This window comes from Amphiprion ocellaris, chromosome 6 (assembly GCF_022539595.1).
Source record: "Amphiprion ocellaris isolate individual 3 ecotype Okinawa chromosome 6, ASM2253959v1, whole genome shotgun sequence".
NCBI classification, from domain to species: Eukaryota; Metazoa; Chordata; class Actinopteri; family Pomacentridae; genus Amphiprion; species Amphiprion ocellaris.
This window is the reverse complement of record NC_072771.1, coordinates 29,248,469-29,266,213: the sequence shown is the minus strand read 5'-3', so window position 1 is coordinate 29,266,213 and position 17,745 is coordinate 29,248,469. Positions and strand designations below refer to the sequence as shown.

At 38.0% G+C, this 17,745-nt stretch overlaps 1 protein-coding gene across 4 annotated transcripts in view; it reads left to right on the top strand.

The window, feature by feature from the left end:
• Positions 1–7,979: 7,979 nt before the first annotated feature.
• Positions 7,980–17,745, top strand: part of fancc (FA complementation group C) — a 45,055-nt gene continuing 35,289 nt past the window's right edge. For all 4 annotated transcript variants that reach the window (XM_055011417.1, XM_055011416.1, XM_055011415.1 and 1 more), the window contains exons 1-4: positions 7,980–8,118; positions 11,522–11,764; positions 16,945–17,032; positions 17,151–17,245. In XM_055011417.1, coding sequence (XP_054867392.1) covers positions 11,567–11,764; positions 16,945–17,032; positions 17,151–17,245 — 381 coding nt within the window. In that variant the 5' untranslated portion in view covers positions 7,980–8,118; positions 11,522–11,566. The remainder of the gene's footprint in view (positions 8,119–11,521; positions 11,765–16,944; positions 17,033–17,150; positions 17,246–17,745) is intronic.

The following is a 17,745-nucleotide window of genomic DNA, read 5'->3' as shown; positions in this document are numbered from 1 at the left end:
GAGCAATTCTGAAGCTTTCTCCTGGGTTCAAAAGACAAGTTGTTGAGTACAAATTGAGTTAATTTTTGAATTTGCAATTGAAAGAGACAATTAGAAGTGAAAGAAGTTATACATGACAGCTGCTGCAGTTTCACTCCTGATGTTTTTGGGGTTTTTTTTGCACTGACTGATTGCAAATGTAGACTCTCATCTGGTTCTCTTCTTACTGGTTGATTGCCAGACTTAGCAGGCAGCTGTATTATATGTGACCATCTGTAATCAGAGAGTACCAGATGAACCAGTGGCACACACACATACAAAAAGACACACATACACAGAACCGGTTCAGTTAGTACATAAAATAATGACTTACATACTGGTGAGATCATGTGGACACTTTCCTAAAAGTAGTCATAATTGTGAAAGTGCAGCTCTCAGTATGCAGTGTGTGTGTGTGTGTGTGTGTGTGTGTGTGTGTGTGTGTGTGTGTGTGATTGTGTGTGATGGTGTGTGATGGTGTGCGCAGGCTTATGCATGCAGTGCTGTTTCACATTGGTCACAGAATCTCTGCCTTTCTCAGCCAATCCCCAGCTTCCTCTCAAAGCAATAAAGAAGCATGCTTTAAAAATGCCTGGAATTGTCATAAAGAGTGTATCCTTGTGTCCACACGTATTTGTGCGTAGAAGATAAGACACAATACAACAAATATGTGTTTGCATTTTCATAAAGTTTTTTGGTGCCCTGCATTTCACTTTAACGGACGCGTAAGCGGTCGTAAGTGAAAGATGTAAGAAGGGTTATCTAAGGTAAGCTCAGTTCCTCCAGGCAGACTTTCACACACATTTTCTGTGGCTGCTCACACCAGACATCGTAAGGCAGCAGAAGCTGGGAAAATCTTGATTTCCTTTTAAGGCTCTTCTGCAATGGGCATTTTTACTTTCTTTTACTGTGTCCTTTGGTTGTGTGGCAGCACAGTAGAGAATGGGGGAGGAAATGCTGCACAATTGATGCGTGACTTTTACCTTTACTCTCATTGCAATCATAGTTACTTCATCTGAACTGAGGTTTACAGTAATGCACAATGCACTTTATTACCACTGTCACTGACATTTTATGGTTGCTTATTTATTTAAATTGCTATAGTTTTTCTTAGATTGTGTCCAACTAGTTAAGGAGGATCAGCAAAGAATTTCATTGTACATTGTAACTGTCTACTTTACTGTGCATATGAAAATAAACCTCTTGAATCGCGATCTTGATTAATTCAAGACAGTACAGAAATTGGCACAGGTTCTCTAACATTTTACTCTCTGAAATGGTCACTGGAGTTAAACAGGGACACCAACTGTTCTTAACTTGGTCTTGTGGTACTACATATTTGATATTTTTTGGTAAACTGGAATTTTCTCATTTGCTGATTTAAATGGTCTATGATTAAAAAAAAGAAAACAAAGAAAAACTCAATGATGTTTTTACTCACACAACCCCAGCAGTATAATATAACTCTGCTAACATCTTAACGTTGCACCGATGACAAAAAGATTCGAAAAATAGATTGAAATTTTCTTTGAGAAGGAGACGAGAATAGAAAACAAGTAAGATCTCCACTGCATACACTGAATATTTATGGTTAATGACTTTAGAATTGTTTTATGCCATCATGGGAAATGTCAAACTTGAACTAATATTAAATGCTGTTTCACTAAATCATTTCCATATACAAACACACAACAGCACACTCAGCAAAAACACCACACACACACGCACACATGCAGTCACGCAGGAAGTTAAACTTTGTGTGAGACACCAAATCCATTTATGAGGGCGAGCTGGCCCATGTCTGGAGACACCTCTGACAGTTCTTCCTTTGTCTTCAAAAAAGTGCTCCTTCATACTCTCTCCATTACTGTGCCCCTCTTTCTCTCTCTCCTAACAGCCAGACATTCAGAGTTAAGCCCAAACGGATCTGAAGATTTTAAACGGCACATTCCTCTCCTTTAATTTGAATGTCTCATTCCTTCCCACCCTCCAGTGTTTCAACTATCATCATTCTGAAGGACACACATTTGCAGCCACAAAACGACCAGAATTGCCACAGAAACACACAACTGCAAAAGTATTTTAAGGAGCGATACCACGAGCCACAGGGCAGTGGGAGACCACCACTCACTGGAGTACAACTGGTAGGATTGATGCGACTCCATTTCACTGCCAGATGACATTTAGCCACCTTTTTCAAACTTTGATGTATTAGGCATGCATGAGCGTGGACAGAATAAATTAATTAAAGTTAATACCCCAGTTGTGACAATGTACACTAAAGATAAGATAAGACAACTTAGGATAAGCCTTTATTAATGCCACAATGGTGAAATTTGCACTGTTTCAGCACCAAAGATATGGGGACATCAGTAGAAAAAAATAAATGAATTAACAAGACATATTCATAAGTACTGTTGATATTGAACAAATTATTCTATGCACAGAAATTCAGATATTGCACCAATATGTGCAAAATAACAATATTGTACAGGGTTCTATGTAGACATTAGTATTGCAGAGATTCTCCCATGTGTATAAAATGCTTATATACTGATGCTGATATATATACCGATATTGATTCTTTTCTATGTGGAAAAATGTATATTGTACAGAGTGTTTTAAACAAAGTAATAATTCACACAAGTTTAAATACATTGATGGTACACAGGGCAAAGTTAAGTGAAATATGACACTTTTTCAAATGCTGGTTGTACAGTCTGATAGGAATTTAATTAGAGGGGACTTTCCAATATAAACATTGTACATATTTGAGTGAAAAAATAAATGTATGTTTGAAACAGGCCATCTTTTCCATACTTTTTTCCCCCAAAACAAACATCTTTCAAGCTTTTCAATTCTTTAAGGTGTTGCAACAACAAATTTATTTCATGATGTCTCTTTTTCATCATATCAGTTTACAACAAAATTATGAAAAAGGCAAATAGAAAAATCTGCAAATGAATGCACTGTTCAGTTTCTTCACAATATTGCTATTGTTATCTTGAGGGTAATTTAATACTTTATTTTCAATTATTGACAATGTGACATATGAATGTTGTCTTGTATTAATCTTTTTCATGTTAGCTGCAAAGAGACATCTGTCTACTTGATTGACATAAAAAAAACTCTTACAAATAAAAAATTGTGAGTGTTGTCTGTATGCATTAACATATTTATACTTTTGCGTGTGTGAAAATAATTCCAGAGGAGGACGCAGGTTTTAGACACCAGATGATGTGCTTTGGAAAAACACCAAAAGAGAAGGTCATGCAAACTGAGCTTTACGCTCTTATCGCAGTGCTCATATTTTCCTCCTGCGGTTTACAGCAGACACACACACGCACACACACACCAGGCCATCAAACAGAGCAGCATTGTAGTACCAAGTGTAGTAGCGGACTGTAGTGTAGTACCAAGAGACATGCATCAGGTCATATAGGGCCACAGTAGCGGAGCCAGGTTGGTAATGGCTTTGGTCTGGACCAGAACTAGTAATAAGATTGGTCTGGATCAGAACAGACAAATTTGTCAGCAGCTGTGCAGCTCCTAGTCTCAGTGCACCCGGGACATGATCCAGAAACTGATACCCAACCTCTCCACCCGGCTCCATCTCTCTATGGCCAAACCACAAGGTCAAAAAAACAATAACAATAAAAAAAAAAACAGCTGTACTTCAAAAATTGGTGATCACTTGATTTGCGTTTTCCCCAAAATCTAATTATAGTTGGTGTTTTATAAGTGGGGTATTAGTTAGATTTATAATTCTCAGATGGAAAAAAAATAATGGCTTCCAACATTACAGTTTGGAGAAGAAACATTTCATGTTTTTAATGCTGTTCTAAAGGATCTGATGGTAGTAAATGAGTCTGAGACAAGAAGTGAAATGGTGCACCTGTGATTGTGAGAAGCTTAGACAAGATAAAATCAGAATAATCTGATATTTCTGTTTTGTTTAATTCACTCTTTGTCTTTTATTCAGTATGCACTGCCCCGACAAATTAAATAGGTCAGTATTGAGTTTATTTTAAAATCAAAAACTGTGGCTGGACAGTGAATTACCAGCCTACTGGTACTGTTGCCCATTTGGCAATACCAAATTGCTGGCTGTGATCCGGTCTCCGCTCCAAGCATGAAAGCATATATACACACATGTAAACACACACACACACAGACATGTGGATGAGTTGCTGCCCCACTGCGTGACAACCCGTCTCCTGCCTCTATAATAATCACAGAGTAGCAGTACAGTAAAAACACACATGGTTTACACTACATTTCTCCTAACATCCATATGTGTGCCCATGCAAGCATAGCCACAGCAACACACATGCGCAGTCGCGAGGGCAAACACACACACTTACACAAACACATGCATACACACACAAAAACATCAGTGTGTGGGTTTCCACTTTGGGCATCAAACCACACTCTCTCAAGTTTTTGCAGTGGTTTTTCTTTCCTTCTCTCTCGCTTTTTCGAGTATTGCCAGGGACTTCGTTCCAAACCCATATGCTGATGTTTTTACAAGACTCACACACACACACACACACACACACACACCCACACACACACACACACACACACAGAGAGCGAGAGAGAGAGAGAAAGAGAGAGAGAGAGAGAGAGAGCCCTGCACGTGGAGGGATCTAGCCCTGGTTGACCTACATGTTGGCCCAGGAAGGCGACCAGGGTGGAGCTGATGGTCAACTTAGGCAAGTGGCTTATGATTTCCACTTTTGCTTTTACTGGGCATTTACGGACGCTAATGTATATATTTTATGTGATGGTACTCAGACATCAGAAAAACTTTGATATGTATAAATTAAAAGTCTAAAAATAAAGTTACGTGTGTGTGTATATGTGGGTCAGTTTCAGGCCAGGGATTGAAAATCACCAGTTTAATAACAAATCGTCTTTTGAGTGTGAAATATTCCATTAATTCATGACTTATTTGACTTAATATATGATTAATAATGACAGATAATGGTCTGAAAGGCCCATTTCCTGTGGATTGCACCCTCTTTTTAGTAAACACTGTCTACATAGATGTAACCTTGACACATAGTAGCAAGCAATTGAAAGTAAAAGCCTGAACAGACAATTTCATTGTTATTTCAATGCTATTTGAGAAAAGTAGGAGAGCAGAACCAGCACACACTCACATACACCCAACGTAAGTACACACACCTGTACACACACACACACACACTCCCACTAACTTACATGCGCACATGCACAGACCTGGCTTTCCTGCCACAGAAATTCTAAAGTCTAATGTCGAGCCACTAGACCACTTTAAACACATTCCCTTTCTAACAGAGTGTGCATAGACACATACAGTACATACCATGGCTTGTACTCGTATATTCAGCAGTATTCAAGTGGTAAAGCATGCATTAACAGCCGCTTGACCACACACAGGCACATGCAAAATAAGTGCATTCTTGTGAGATTCACAAAACAAAGGGTGTGTGTATGTGAGGGTGCATGTGCAATTCAAATACTCACATTATACTTGAGTATAATCCCTTTCTCATGGAGACATCCATGCACATATGCGTGCGCACGCGCACACACACACACACACACACACACACACACACACACACACACACACACACACACACACACACACAGGAACAAAGTCACACACATGGCATTACGTATGTTTAAACAAACGTTTCCTGGTGCAGTGTGCTGGGTTGCTCTGGGTCTGGCTGGAGCCTCTGGGTGATTTGTCAGTTCGAGCCATGCAGGCCGGGAGCCTCTTAAAGTTTGCTTTGGGTTCCAGAGGGACATGCTCTGGGACCCCTGAATTCCTGGCCATGGTATGCACTCTGCTTCACCCTCTGGACCCTCACCCCTGAAATATATGACACAAATGCATATACTCACTTAGATGAGAACCTAAGCATATGCACAGAATAGGTATATGTTTTCACATTACAGACACACAGCATAGTCATTGTTCCAGGCAATCCGTAACCACTTTTAACCGTTGAACTGCTAATGAGCTTAAAACAAGCCTATCTCAGAGCCAAGGCCAACTGTATGAAATTGTAAAAGTCTCACAAAATGACAAAGCAAAAGTACAAATTAAATTAATCCATTATAATTTCATTACTGTTTGGGAAACATGAAGAAAATAACAGTAGCAGACTAAGCTAGGTCAACCACATTGATGTCAACATTTGAGTTATGACAACTAATACACATGAAATGCCAGCAGATCATAGCTAAATAATTATAAAACAATATTTCTTCACATCTTTCAGAACAACTACTTAATTTGGACTTCATTTCACTCTGATTGATTCATTTATTTGAAATATTTGCGTGCTGAGTATAAACATCGCTTTTTTTCTCTTTTTTCTCTCTTTTTTTTTTTTTTTTTTTTACAAATTTACATCAATTCAGAATGTGACCAGACACTGATATCACTTAGTGATTTTATTTTTTCTTATGCATTTGTTTTCTGTAGAATGCTCTTACGTTTTTATGATTTTATCTAGCTATTTTCTATTTCTCTGTATTAATTTATATCTTTTTAACCATCAGTCAGTATCCATCTAAAGCATTTTGTGTGCTGTCTTTGAATTTGCTTTGTGAATAAATTGACTTAACTAGATATTATTATACCAATAAGCTGAATAAAAATGACTTTGTCTGTATTTTTTGATACCATACACTCCCCTCCAAAAGTATTGGAACAATGAGGCCAGTTCCTTTATTTTTGCCATGGACTGAACTCATTTGGGCTCGACATCAAACAATGAATATGAGACAAGAGATCAACATTTTAGCTTTTATTCACACGTATTTACATCTGGATCTGATACACAAGAGATCACAAGATACAGAAAATACTGTTATTTGTTAAGTATTTGTTCATTAACATTATTTGTTTGCTAACCCTAACACTGACCCTAACCCTATTAATGGAACATCAAATTTTTAGGTGAGCAAAAGTATTGGAACACATAGACTTAAAATAGATTGTAGTGAATAAGACTTAATATTTAGTTGCTATTTTTCCCTTGCAATAACTGCATCAAGCCTGTGACCCACTGACATCACCAAACTTTTGCATTCTTCTTTTGTGATGCTTTTCCAGGCTTTCACGTCAGCCTCTTTCAGTTGTTGTTTGTTTTAGGGGGTTACTCTCTTCAGTCTCCACTTTAGCATCTCTATTGGGCTGAAATCTGGAGACTGACTTGGCCAATCTAAAATCTTTCACTTCTTGCCCCTGATGAACTCCTTTGTTGTTTTTACTGTGTGTTTTGGTTCAAAATGTTTTTAGTCAACAGCAAAAATAAAGGAATTTGCCTCACTGTTCCAATACTTTTGGAGGGGAGTGTAGCTTGTGGTGTTCTCTTTAAATGTTCAGTACAATAGAATATTGTATTTTGATGGTGTTGATTTACATTAACATGACTATTTTTTCAAGTAAATCTTAACTGTCTTATCACATGCTTTGGGAAAGCAGTGTTCACTTTCTGTGCAAGACATATGTTGAGCAAACTCCCAGAACATTAGAAGCTCAAACCAAACCTCATTTCTTTTAAAGTGAAATTTAAAATTCTAATATTTGGCACTTATTTCCTGCAATACTGCACATTGTTTTATCTTACTTTGTATGGCTGTTATGGCTGACTTTATCTCCCTTGGCTAGTGCTTGCAAGACTTGTACAACACACTTATGAGTGCACTAAGGTGCTTCTCACAAAACTTATTTCAATCATCACAAGATGAAAATTTTAACATAATAAACATTCATTAATACGAGGGTGAATAACTCGAGTAAGGCCATGGAATGCCATTTTATCATTCAAACCCTGCATGTAAAATTTGCATTTTCAGCCATGTGACTCAATTTCCCAGCAGGCAGTACTAGAAGGATGTCAGCCCATTACACGGCCCTCAGCCAATCATCGTCTTTGATAGGCGGAACTCCGGGAGAAGAGGGAAGTTCAGTTTGTTTACATCGCGGCACGAAAAGCTCGTCTAATTGTCTGAAGACGCGACGAATGAATGAATACAGGTGACTTTTGCTCCGCGGAGATGCCAATTTCATGACTGGCCGACTTACACTTACACGTAAGTTTACATTTGAAGCTAGTGTGGCCAACAGTTGTACGACTGTAGAGGAATTAAGTTGCTAACAAGCTAACAGCTGAAATAGCGGCCGCTAATTCAGCGAAGAAGAGTGAAGAAAAGTTTAAATGTGGTTTATTCACGGAGTTACGATATACACCGACTGACACTCAGAAGATGTTCTTTGGAGTTCTTCTGTATCTTTACATTGATCTGACAGTTTAGTACCATGTGTTAGTCACCGCGGCAGAGTGGAGGAAACACTGGCATCCTGTGGTGAGGGGTCGTTATTGCATACAAACATTTTTTAATAATATGTGTGGAAACTGCATGCACCCTTTTGTCACTTTAATCTTAAAGAGCCTCGCGTTTTTTTTCTATGTGTATTTTTTTGTTTTTTTTGTTTTTATGTAGAAATCTTTTTATCTCCGTGTGTCTTAGAGATGGTTATGATTGACACTGGGTACAGCAAACGTAGTATTTCTTGAATCATTACTAGAAGGGTCCATCTGGACTTGGTTCAGCTGCTCAGATGTACATCAACGTTTTTTATTTTTTAATCTCTCACTTTGTGTGTCTTTAGAGGAAAACATCCTTTCAGAGAAAAGGTTTATTGCTTGAAGGATCTATGTAATTATTGAATTGTCATTTGTTCTTTGGGAAATTGTGATGAGTAGAGCTAAAATTACTAGCCATAAGGAAGATTTGTTGATTGACTGGAAATTAATCTGCAACTGTTTTGATAATTTAATACTTTAGGAAATTTTTTTATTGATAAATGCCAGACATGGTTATCTGTTCTGCTACTGTTCTCTGTTGGAAACTGAATATTTTTTTCGATTTTTGACTATTGGACAAAGCAAGCAATGTGTGGGCATCACCCTGGGTTGTTGGAAATTGTAGGAATGATAAATCATCTAATAATAGTATTAACTAGTTGATTAATCAGTAATGAAAATGCATTAATTTGCTGGCTATGTTACCACTTAGTATTCAAATGCAGTTTTCCAACATTTTGTGGACCAAGCCATCAATCAGTAAATCAAAAAATCTGTAAACAGTCATCTGTAAGAGGTTATTTGGCAGGGTTGCTGGGTTATCACAAGCTGCAGTTCTTCAAGTTTCTGGAACTCTATTGGAGAAATGAAGCACTACTTAGTGTTCTGAATGTGCTTATCCAGAAGTTGTTTGTTAGTTGTATATTTTATAGTTGAGTTTGAGATCTGCTGAGTAGGAAAATCATACCATATGATTCATAATTTCTGTACGTGTCAAACCATTCAGTGACTCTTCATGACCCTGCCTGAATGCTGTAGTTTTGGTGAAAATGATGAAGAAATATACCATTGCATTACTCTAAATTGGTTGAACATAACTGTTCCTTTTATGACTATTATTCAGACAGCCCATACATTAGTGTCATTTAATCCAGGTCTTCTTACGGTAAATATAACATACTGAAGCATACAGAAGTAAATTTGCAGAAAGTGATGTTTAACTGATTTGATTATACTGAAATAAAGTCAACAATCTTATAATTGGAACAGCAAACTCAGCTAAACCCAAAGTCCACAAGCTTAGTTTAACAAATCTTCAAAGATAATATTTGACCAGTCACATCTCGTTCCTGCTCCAGAATATGTTCAGCCAACACCAGAGCTGCTGACGAATGTGTTTGTGCATGTACATATTTTTTCTGCCTGTGTGACAGGCGTTTGCACCAACAACTTTTTTATAATTACAGTATATTTGTGCCAGCGCATGCACATGTAGCTGTCTGTGTGTCAGAGATTGTGGGTGAGACTGTCTGCTACTTATGTATTCAGCATGGAGTTCTTTTGCACCTCTACTTTGCTAAAAACAAAGCCCCTAGGACACAAGTCAATAAGAAACGTTTGTTCCTAATTTGGTTTGGCTTTTTTCCTCCTCAAAAATGAGTATTTATATATTCACATCAGCGAGCCATAGGGGCTTTCCAGCAGAGATCATGGCAAGACATTAAACAAATCGTGTGTAACGAGGTGATCATAAAACACAACCCTGTGGTGTCCCACACAGACCTGTCATTATGGCAAAAAACAACAAATACACACATGCACACACACTCGCAGACGCACACACCATTCTCAGGCTATATACAGACATGAAACACATCCTCACACACACGCTCGTGATCTGCCCCCCACACATTTCTCTCCATCTTCATAAAAGGCGAAGAATATACTGTTTATTTCTCAGTAGGCTTTCATGAATGTGTGAGAGAGGCCTTGATCGCCTGGAGCTTAAAAGTTCGATCATTACATTGTGGTAATAAGAAGTTAACATAACCAGATGAACACGCTTGGCCTCACTTTATTTTCTGCTTATTATTAATCCACTTATCATTGCATTAGCCACACATGCTCTTGTAGAAAGTTGTGTATCATGTGGACCACACATGCTCATATTAAAGTAGAGCCTTTCAATTACTATGACAGGTTGATAAGTGACACTGGGTTATTCCGATATATTAGGAGTAGTATATATTTTGGCAGATATGTAAAGAGATTTTCAATAAAAAATATTTTATAGGTTGCATTTCCATCTATATTTGACCATTTATTTTCTTAATTCAGTTTTATTCATCATTAAACCTATCCATAACTGCTTAGGTTTTGTACTTTTATTTAGAACTCTTAGTTAATTTATAGTAAATAGAGTTTCAAAAATTTTCAAATGATGATTTCCATGCTTTTCTTTGTCCTATGTAATAGAAAACTAAATGTCTTTGTGGTTTTCGACTGTAGGGTCACTGTTTGTATTTAGATTATTTAATTATCAGCATAAACTGCTCTTGCTGCATTAAATAGTGTTTCTGGTCTTCCTTCTTTCAAGGTTAAATGTGCCTTGTGGCGTTTTCTTGTAAACAAACAAAATTTCAGTTTTTGTTCAAGCTTTCTCACCAAAACACATTGTGTGTATCCTTGGGGTCTAGCAAATGTGTTTAATGCATTTCATTACACACAGAACCTGCAAAGTGCATTTTTCAAATTGCACATATTTCAGATCTTGTATAGCCTTTGTAGACAATGGTAGTGGAATAGCGTGAAACAGGCAGAAGGAGTGTGAATCTTATTGCCAACGGACAGGCGTATCAGTTTTGCAAATGTGTGTGATACAAATCAAACAGGCACCACTCATAAAAATGTCTTCAGATTCCAAAAAGTGTTCACAAACTTCAAAGAGTCATCATCATGTTGTTTTGTGTTATTTTGATTCATTGTATACAGCCAGGATATCAAATGTAAAAATGTTGCCAATGCTTGGCCCTAATACATACAAAATCAAAATGATGAAGAACAGATGATAAGATGCATTCTCTGTAATCCTTGGACCTCACAATAGTCTTGTTGTTTATCTTTCATAGGATTTCTCTTAGCTCCCAAGTAAATTCGCCTGGACAAACAGCCAAATGTCTGAGCTGCAGCCACTGAGCCAGCCCCAACAAACAGCAGAGCCCTTGTTAAATGTCCAGGAGATGCAGTTCTGGCTGGACAAAGCAGTGGCTTGGGGCCAGGCTGACAGTCCAGACACTCAGAAAGACACCTGCCTGCACTTGAACAGACTGAGGGATTTCCTCCAGCAACTTCTCGCACACATCAACAACATGGTAAGCACATGGAGTGAAAAGAAGAGCTTATATCTTCACAACCAATATTTTCTGAACTTTGTTACATTCCAGATGCAGCTCTGAGATTTATGTTCTTGACTAATTCAGATAGTAGTGTAGCTACACTGGACATCCTAGATGCCTGTTAAGTCTAATTAGATGCTCCATATCCACTCAGACGCCTCTTTTACAGGCTCATCACACCTTGCCTAATGAAATAAATTAGAACAGTTCATCAGTTAGGCTCAAGAGCCAAGAAGCTGTCTGATTTATGAAGCACTACGTTAAGTCAAACATGAGCAGGTCTAGTACACATGCCCAAACATGCACATGCACACATTCACTCTCCGTCCAAGCCAAGGTTTGAACAGTAAGTCCAGCATTGGTACGGTCCCACTAACAGAAGCTGCTCTGTGCTGTGCAGAGGCTGTGTATGTCTGGCTGGCAGCACTGCAATGTTGAGTTAGTCAGTTAATAGCCGCTTTGGGACCTCCAGCGCTAACCTAATGTATCCACATATCAGGTCCAGCAAATTTGGGAAGGGGGCAGAGGACAGGAGGGCTGCAGTACTGTGAGATTTCAGAGCTGCTGTGGTCATACCTCCTCTTTCCAGTTTTTTCTCCTCAGGACTCTCTGTCTCGCTGCTTTTTGTAACCTCCCCCTCCCATGATATGTTCTTTTTCTCAAATAAGGAATCTTTTTCTTGTTAGTCCTACACTCATGGTGCCCTTGCAAGTTTTAATTTGTGATGCTCTACACTCCATATGTTTTACTGTAACACTTTCATAATGGTTAGACTCAGTCTTAGTGTTTCTGTCTGTCTGTCTTACTTTCTGCTTCCTCTTTGCTTTGGCAACTAGCCGTATATTTTTATAGATCAAGCGCTGAGAGACTATTATTTTTCTCTGTCTGTCTCCTTTTCTGTTAGCATTATTGTGAGTATGCGTCATGCAGAGGTGTCAGTGATTGTAGAGTGATGGAGCGGATACAAAGAAAGATACGAAGAAAAAGAATGGTATAGCTTAATTGGGTTGAAATCCTTTTTACTGGCAGTGGACTCATAAAAGACCAGCTGAGGATAGCCTGCTTCTTGGCAGCATCTTATATCCTTTGATGGCTTTACAGCTTTCCTGTGGTTTATGGCCTAAAATGAGAAATACTCGTCATTATTGTTAATTTCCAGGTTTACACTTGGTGAGAACAGTGACGGACTTTTTTTTTTTTAATCTAAACCTTGTCTTTCTTAATAGAATAGAGAGAGCTTAGGAAATCTCACAGAAATGTTGCATGAGACGACTAATACCACTCATTTATCTGTCCACTCTGTATGAAACTAAAGCAGGGAGGCAATAACGGCAAACATGAGTCTGTCTGAATGCCACAAAATCCACCTGCCAGTACCTCTACAGGTTTGGTAAACTGTGTCCCACTAGTTTAATCTGTACAAAAACTCAAGTGTAAAAATGACAGTTTGCTGTGTTACAGTGTGTTGTATGCCAACTTTTTTCTAGACCAGATGCAATAACTTACTGGAGTCTTATTATCACTGTGAGGTTGCCTGGCAACCAGTGGACATCTCAAAAAGTCACTGTGCCTTCCTGTATAACCACAAACTGGCTTTTTTCCTCCTCCATTTTTATAAGTATTGAACAAAGGAGGTCAATCTGCTGTGGGGTGCTGATAATGACGTTTTTGGTAGTGCCAGGCTAGATGTTTTGCCCTGCTTTTAGTCTTCATGCTAAGCTAATCTATGCCTCTGGCTTCAGTTTCATATCAGAAGAACAGATGTGTGACTGGTATTTATTCTCATTTTGCTTCTCAACAAGAGTAACAAGCACGTCCCCCCAATTGTAAACTTCCAAAAAGTGTTTATCTGTGAACACCTACTATATTTTTGTACAGCTTGTCAAGTCCCCTTTTTAATTTAGTTGCTATACGACAGATGTAGTATTATATCACTCCTCAAAGGAAATGATCAGAAAATCTTGTAGCATTAATTAAAGATGAATGGGATGTCGGAAATCCTGCAGTACATTCTTGTGAATGTTGTCAGGATTGTTCTGATTTTAGTCTTGCATAGCCAGGCCTTTCTCCCAGTGCTGTAGCAGAATAGTCTGGCTGCACCTTGCTGCACCTAGTGGAAAAACACTATGGCTTGTTTGTATTTCTTCAAGCCAGTCACAGTTGTCTTGTCTGGTGCTAATCCCAGGAGGATACCAGGACCTATACACATGCCTACATCTGATTGTGGCTCAGTGATGACAGAGACAGAGGTGTTACCTCACTGTTCTCTTTATTGTCATCTATAATGTTATCCTGTTTTGCTCCTTACCCAGTACATAATCAGTCACTTCTGTCTCCAATTTAAACAAGACACATGGTCTCAAAACCTGATCATAATTAGGGACAATGTCGACAAGGGTTTGATGCTGATTATGCACCTCTTGTCAGTGATAGTTGATTTGTTTTTTGATGATTCATTCTAAGGGGCATTCCTGCAGTTACAAAGTATTGTAAATTTACTTTTGTAAATGAGCATTCCTTTTCAGTTGCATCAGCAACCCAAAAATGCATGTGTCTACACACACAGACAACATTATGGGCTGTTAGACTGATGGGAAGGCCAAGTGTGAGGGCTGTTTCAGACAACACTGGTGGTGTTGTTGGGCAAAATGTGGGGCCATTTAGAGGAACTCCTCTTGGCCTATTACCATTATGCTTCCCATTAACGGTGATCTCATCCCCTTGAATGAGTCAAGTTAGTCTCCTTGACAGTCTGATGCTCTTTTTAAACACATAAGCCTAAAGCTGCCTAAACTTTTTTCCTTTTCTCCAGTGATCGTACATTACTTTATAACTACTAAATATTTGCTCTCTTATCATTTTTGTTCAAAAAGAAACACTGACACCTATTGATGTCAAAACAAACTTTTTCTCTTTTTCTTCTGTTTTTTGTTTCCTACTTGCCTGTCATTTTATTAATACCCCCTGCTGGCTACAAAACTACATGGAGGTCTTTTATAAAAATGCAAAGTTTTCTTTCAAAATATGAAGATAAATTTTTTTTCCTGAAGACACAATGGACTCAGTGAGAAAGTAAAATACCTTACTTACTTTTGATAAAGTTCGTATTATATTCTGATATTATATATGTCATTAAGGGTGATTGGATGACAAGTTGTCCCTGTCAGTTAATCTGGTGATTATTTTCTTAGTCAATTGATTAGTTGTGTAACAAGAAGTGTTGTCATTTTTACAAGATCATTTTCATGTTATTATGGCTTTTTTTAAAATTATGAAGTACATATTTACTATGTTTTTTTTTTTAAGTGCTCTTGTTAGAACCACATTTTACTTTATGTACTTATATCACAACATTGTGATTTTCTAAAACCAGTGTTTCTTGTTATGACATGAAAATTTGGCATGTTGCTATAAATTTCTGCATGATTGTGAAAAAAGAACCGTCACTTTTGCTAAAGAGACAGTGTTCCTCAGAGCATTCATACAATCTCTATGTCTTGACTCATTTGTGTCTGTTTGGTATCAGTCATTGATGGTGACTGGGCTACAACTCCAAACTGGTGATTGTGCTGTGTTGGCTTACTAAAAGGCAAATGTTAACATATCCTACAATAATGGACAACATTCCACAACCTTTTGACAGTGTGAACAGAACAGGCAATGCCAGATACTGTTGCTGACATTACTTTCACTGAATTGTATATTCACTTCAGCCGCCTTCAACACTGTGCGGTGTCTGTTTAACATCTGCCTACCCTTCCTGACAGCACACTATACCCCATGAGATGATGTGCTTACGTTTTGATGTATGTAAACTGAATAGCATGAAATATTCAATACAGAGTACCATGTATCCACTGCCACTGTCACCATTTCACTTCAGTCTGAACCAGAGACCAAGCAATGCTTTTATTGTTCCAGTTCCACTGTCATACTTTTCAAATATTTTGAGATATTTAAGATAAATTGAATTCACAGTTTCCTAATAGTTGTCTGTTGCGGATTTTTCATTTGTTCTTTGTCTTCTCAGTTAATCTACTAATTGTTTCAGTCGAGTACGCAGAGTTGTCTTTGATTGAACAAAAGCACATTGCTTCAGTTACAGTTGTCATATGCCAGATTTTACTGTGTAGGGTTTTCCAGCATCAAAGCTTTGCTTTAGAGTTCAATTAACTCTGAGGTGAAGTGTATGATATAGTCCGTTAATATGGGTTGAGTAATAAGTGATTCTGTACATGCATATGTACATGATTCGTGCACACATGGAGACAGGAATGTAAATTTAAGTCATGCGTCAACTCTTTGATCTGTTTTCTTCATGTCCCAATGCAGTCATCGTATCGTAAAACCTAATCTACTCTGTGTTGATGTTTTAAACCCAGAAAGGTAATAAGATTGAACAAAAACAGTATCATACAGCTGTTTACTTACAGTTACCCTTATTAAAAAAATATTTTGAAGCTTCTTATCCAGACTGAAGGTTTTTGTGTCAGTCTGGATCAAGACACGTATAACATTGAAATGAATAGGAAGTCAGGATTAAAGGTTGTTCCAGTTCTTAATACCAGCGTCTGCTGTAGCTTAAAAACTCGCTGTGTGTTTTAATTGGCTGTGAGGTGAAGTAAATCACATGGTCTTTTATTCTGTGCTGGATAAACAAGCACAGACACACACATACTTAAACTCTTACAGGTATAGCACGCACTACCAGAGCCCCCGTTCTGCACAGTGCTCTGTTTTCTGTATCTGTCACTACTGACAGTATGGAAGGAGTTGTGACTTGACCAAAACACAGGAAACAAAGGTGATGCATGAGCAATGTACTGTACACCTGTGGATGGGCCTGTTGCTCCGCTCAGTTCCTACATTCATTAAGTAGAATTGTGACTGCATCTTCTGAAGTTATGTGTTGTGACACAGTATGGCTAGGTTAGGAGTGAAACAAAAGAGAATGAAACAGGTGATGAGGCGTAAACATTTGCTATACAGAGAAATGATGAAAGATCATTTACTACACCGGCTTCTCTTGTGTCATATTTTAGTTGATTATGTGCCAAGCAAAAATATTGATATATGTGCCTTCCTAGAGATATGAGAATATACAAAATTGAAAATATGTACAGTATTAAATCAGTTTTATTCTCTTTGTCTCTTAGAGCTCCACAGCAGAAACCATGAAGAAGCTGCCTCTCTTAGGCCAGTTTTTGGGTCGACTGTGCTGGAACCCTTATGTCACTGCAGGAGGTGAGTGAGCCTTCCTGACAACTTACATTCCATCAGTAGTGGTTTTGAAACTCTTACATAGACAGAGATAATAATGATGGTGATGAATTTGACATGATGTGTGGCATATTGTCTGCAGATACGTGCAGAAGGCTGTTGCTCCAGTGTCTGTGGGGACTGTATTCAGAGCATCCAAGCAATGCTGTGGAAAGAAAAGCCAACCAGTGGATACGGGTATGGACTGGACACTCTCTGTTATCTCTGTTAATGCAGAACTCAGGGAATAATAATTAATGCACAACTCGCAACTCAGGTCAATTCAATAAATTTATAATATTGAATGTATTTGCATACCAACCTAATTAATATCTTTTGGATTCACCCAATTTTTGCATGTACTGTACAGTAACTGCCTATCATCACAACATTTTCTGTGGTAGCAATCTCAGTTTAAACTGAAATTCAGGAGCACATTTAAGGTAGAAATAGGGCAAGGTGTCCTGGTGGCCTAGTAACTGAGTAAGCAATCATAAACTACAACATCCATGATTCAAATCCAGTTATCTCTGTACTGTTACATCATCACTTTACTGTAGTTTATGTAATAAAGGTACTAAAAGTCAGAAAAATACTTAGGAAGCCATAAAATAGGTAGGCGGGGTTGGGTGTTATTTAATATATTTTGATACCAGTCCCAATAAATTACTTCAGTTATAGTGAGTGCTGTTCTTTGT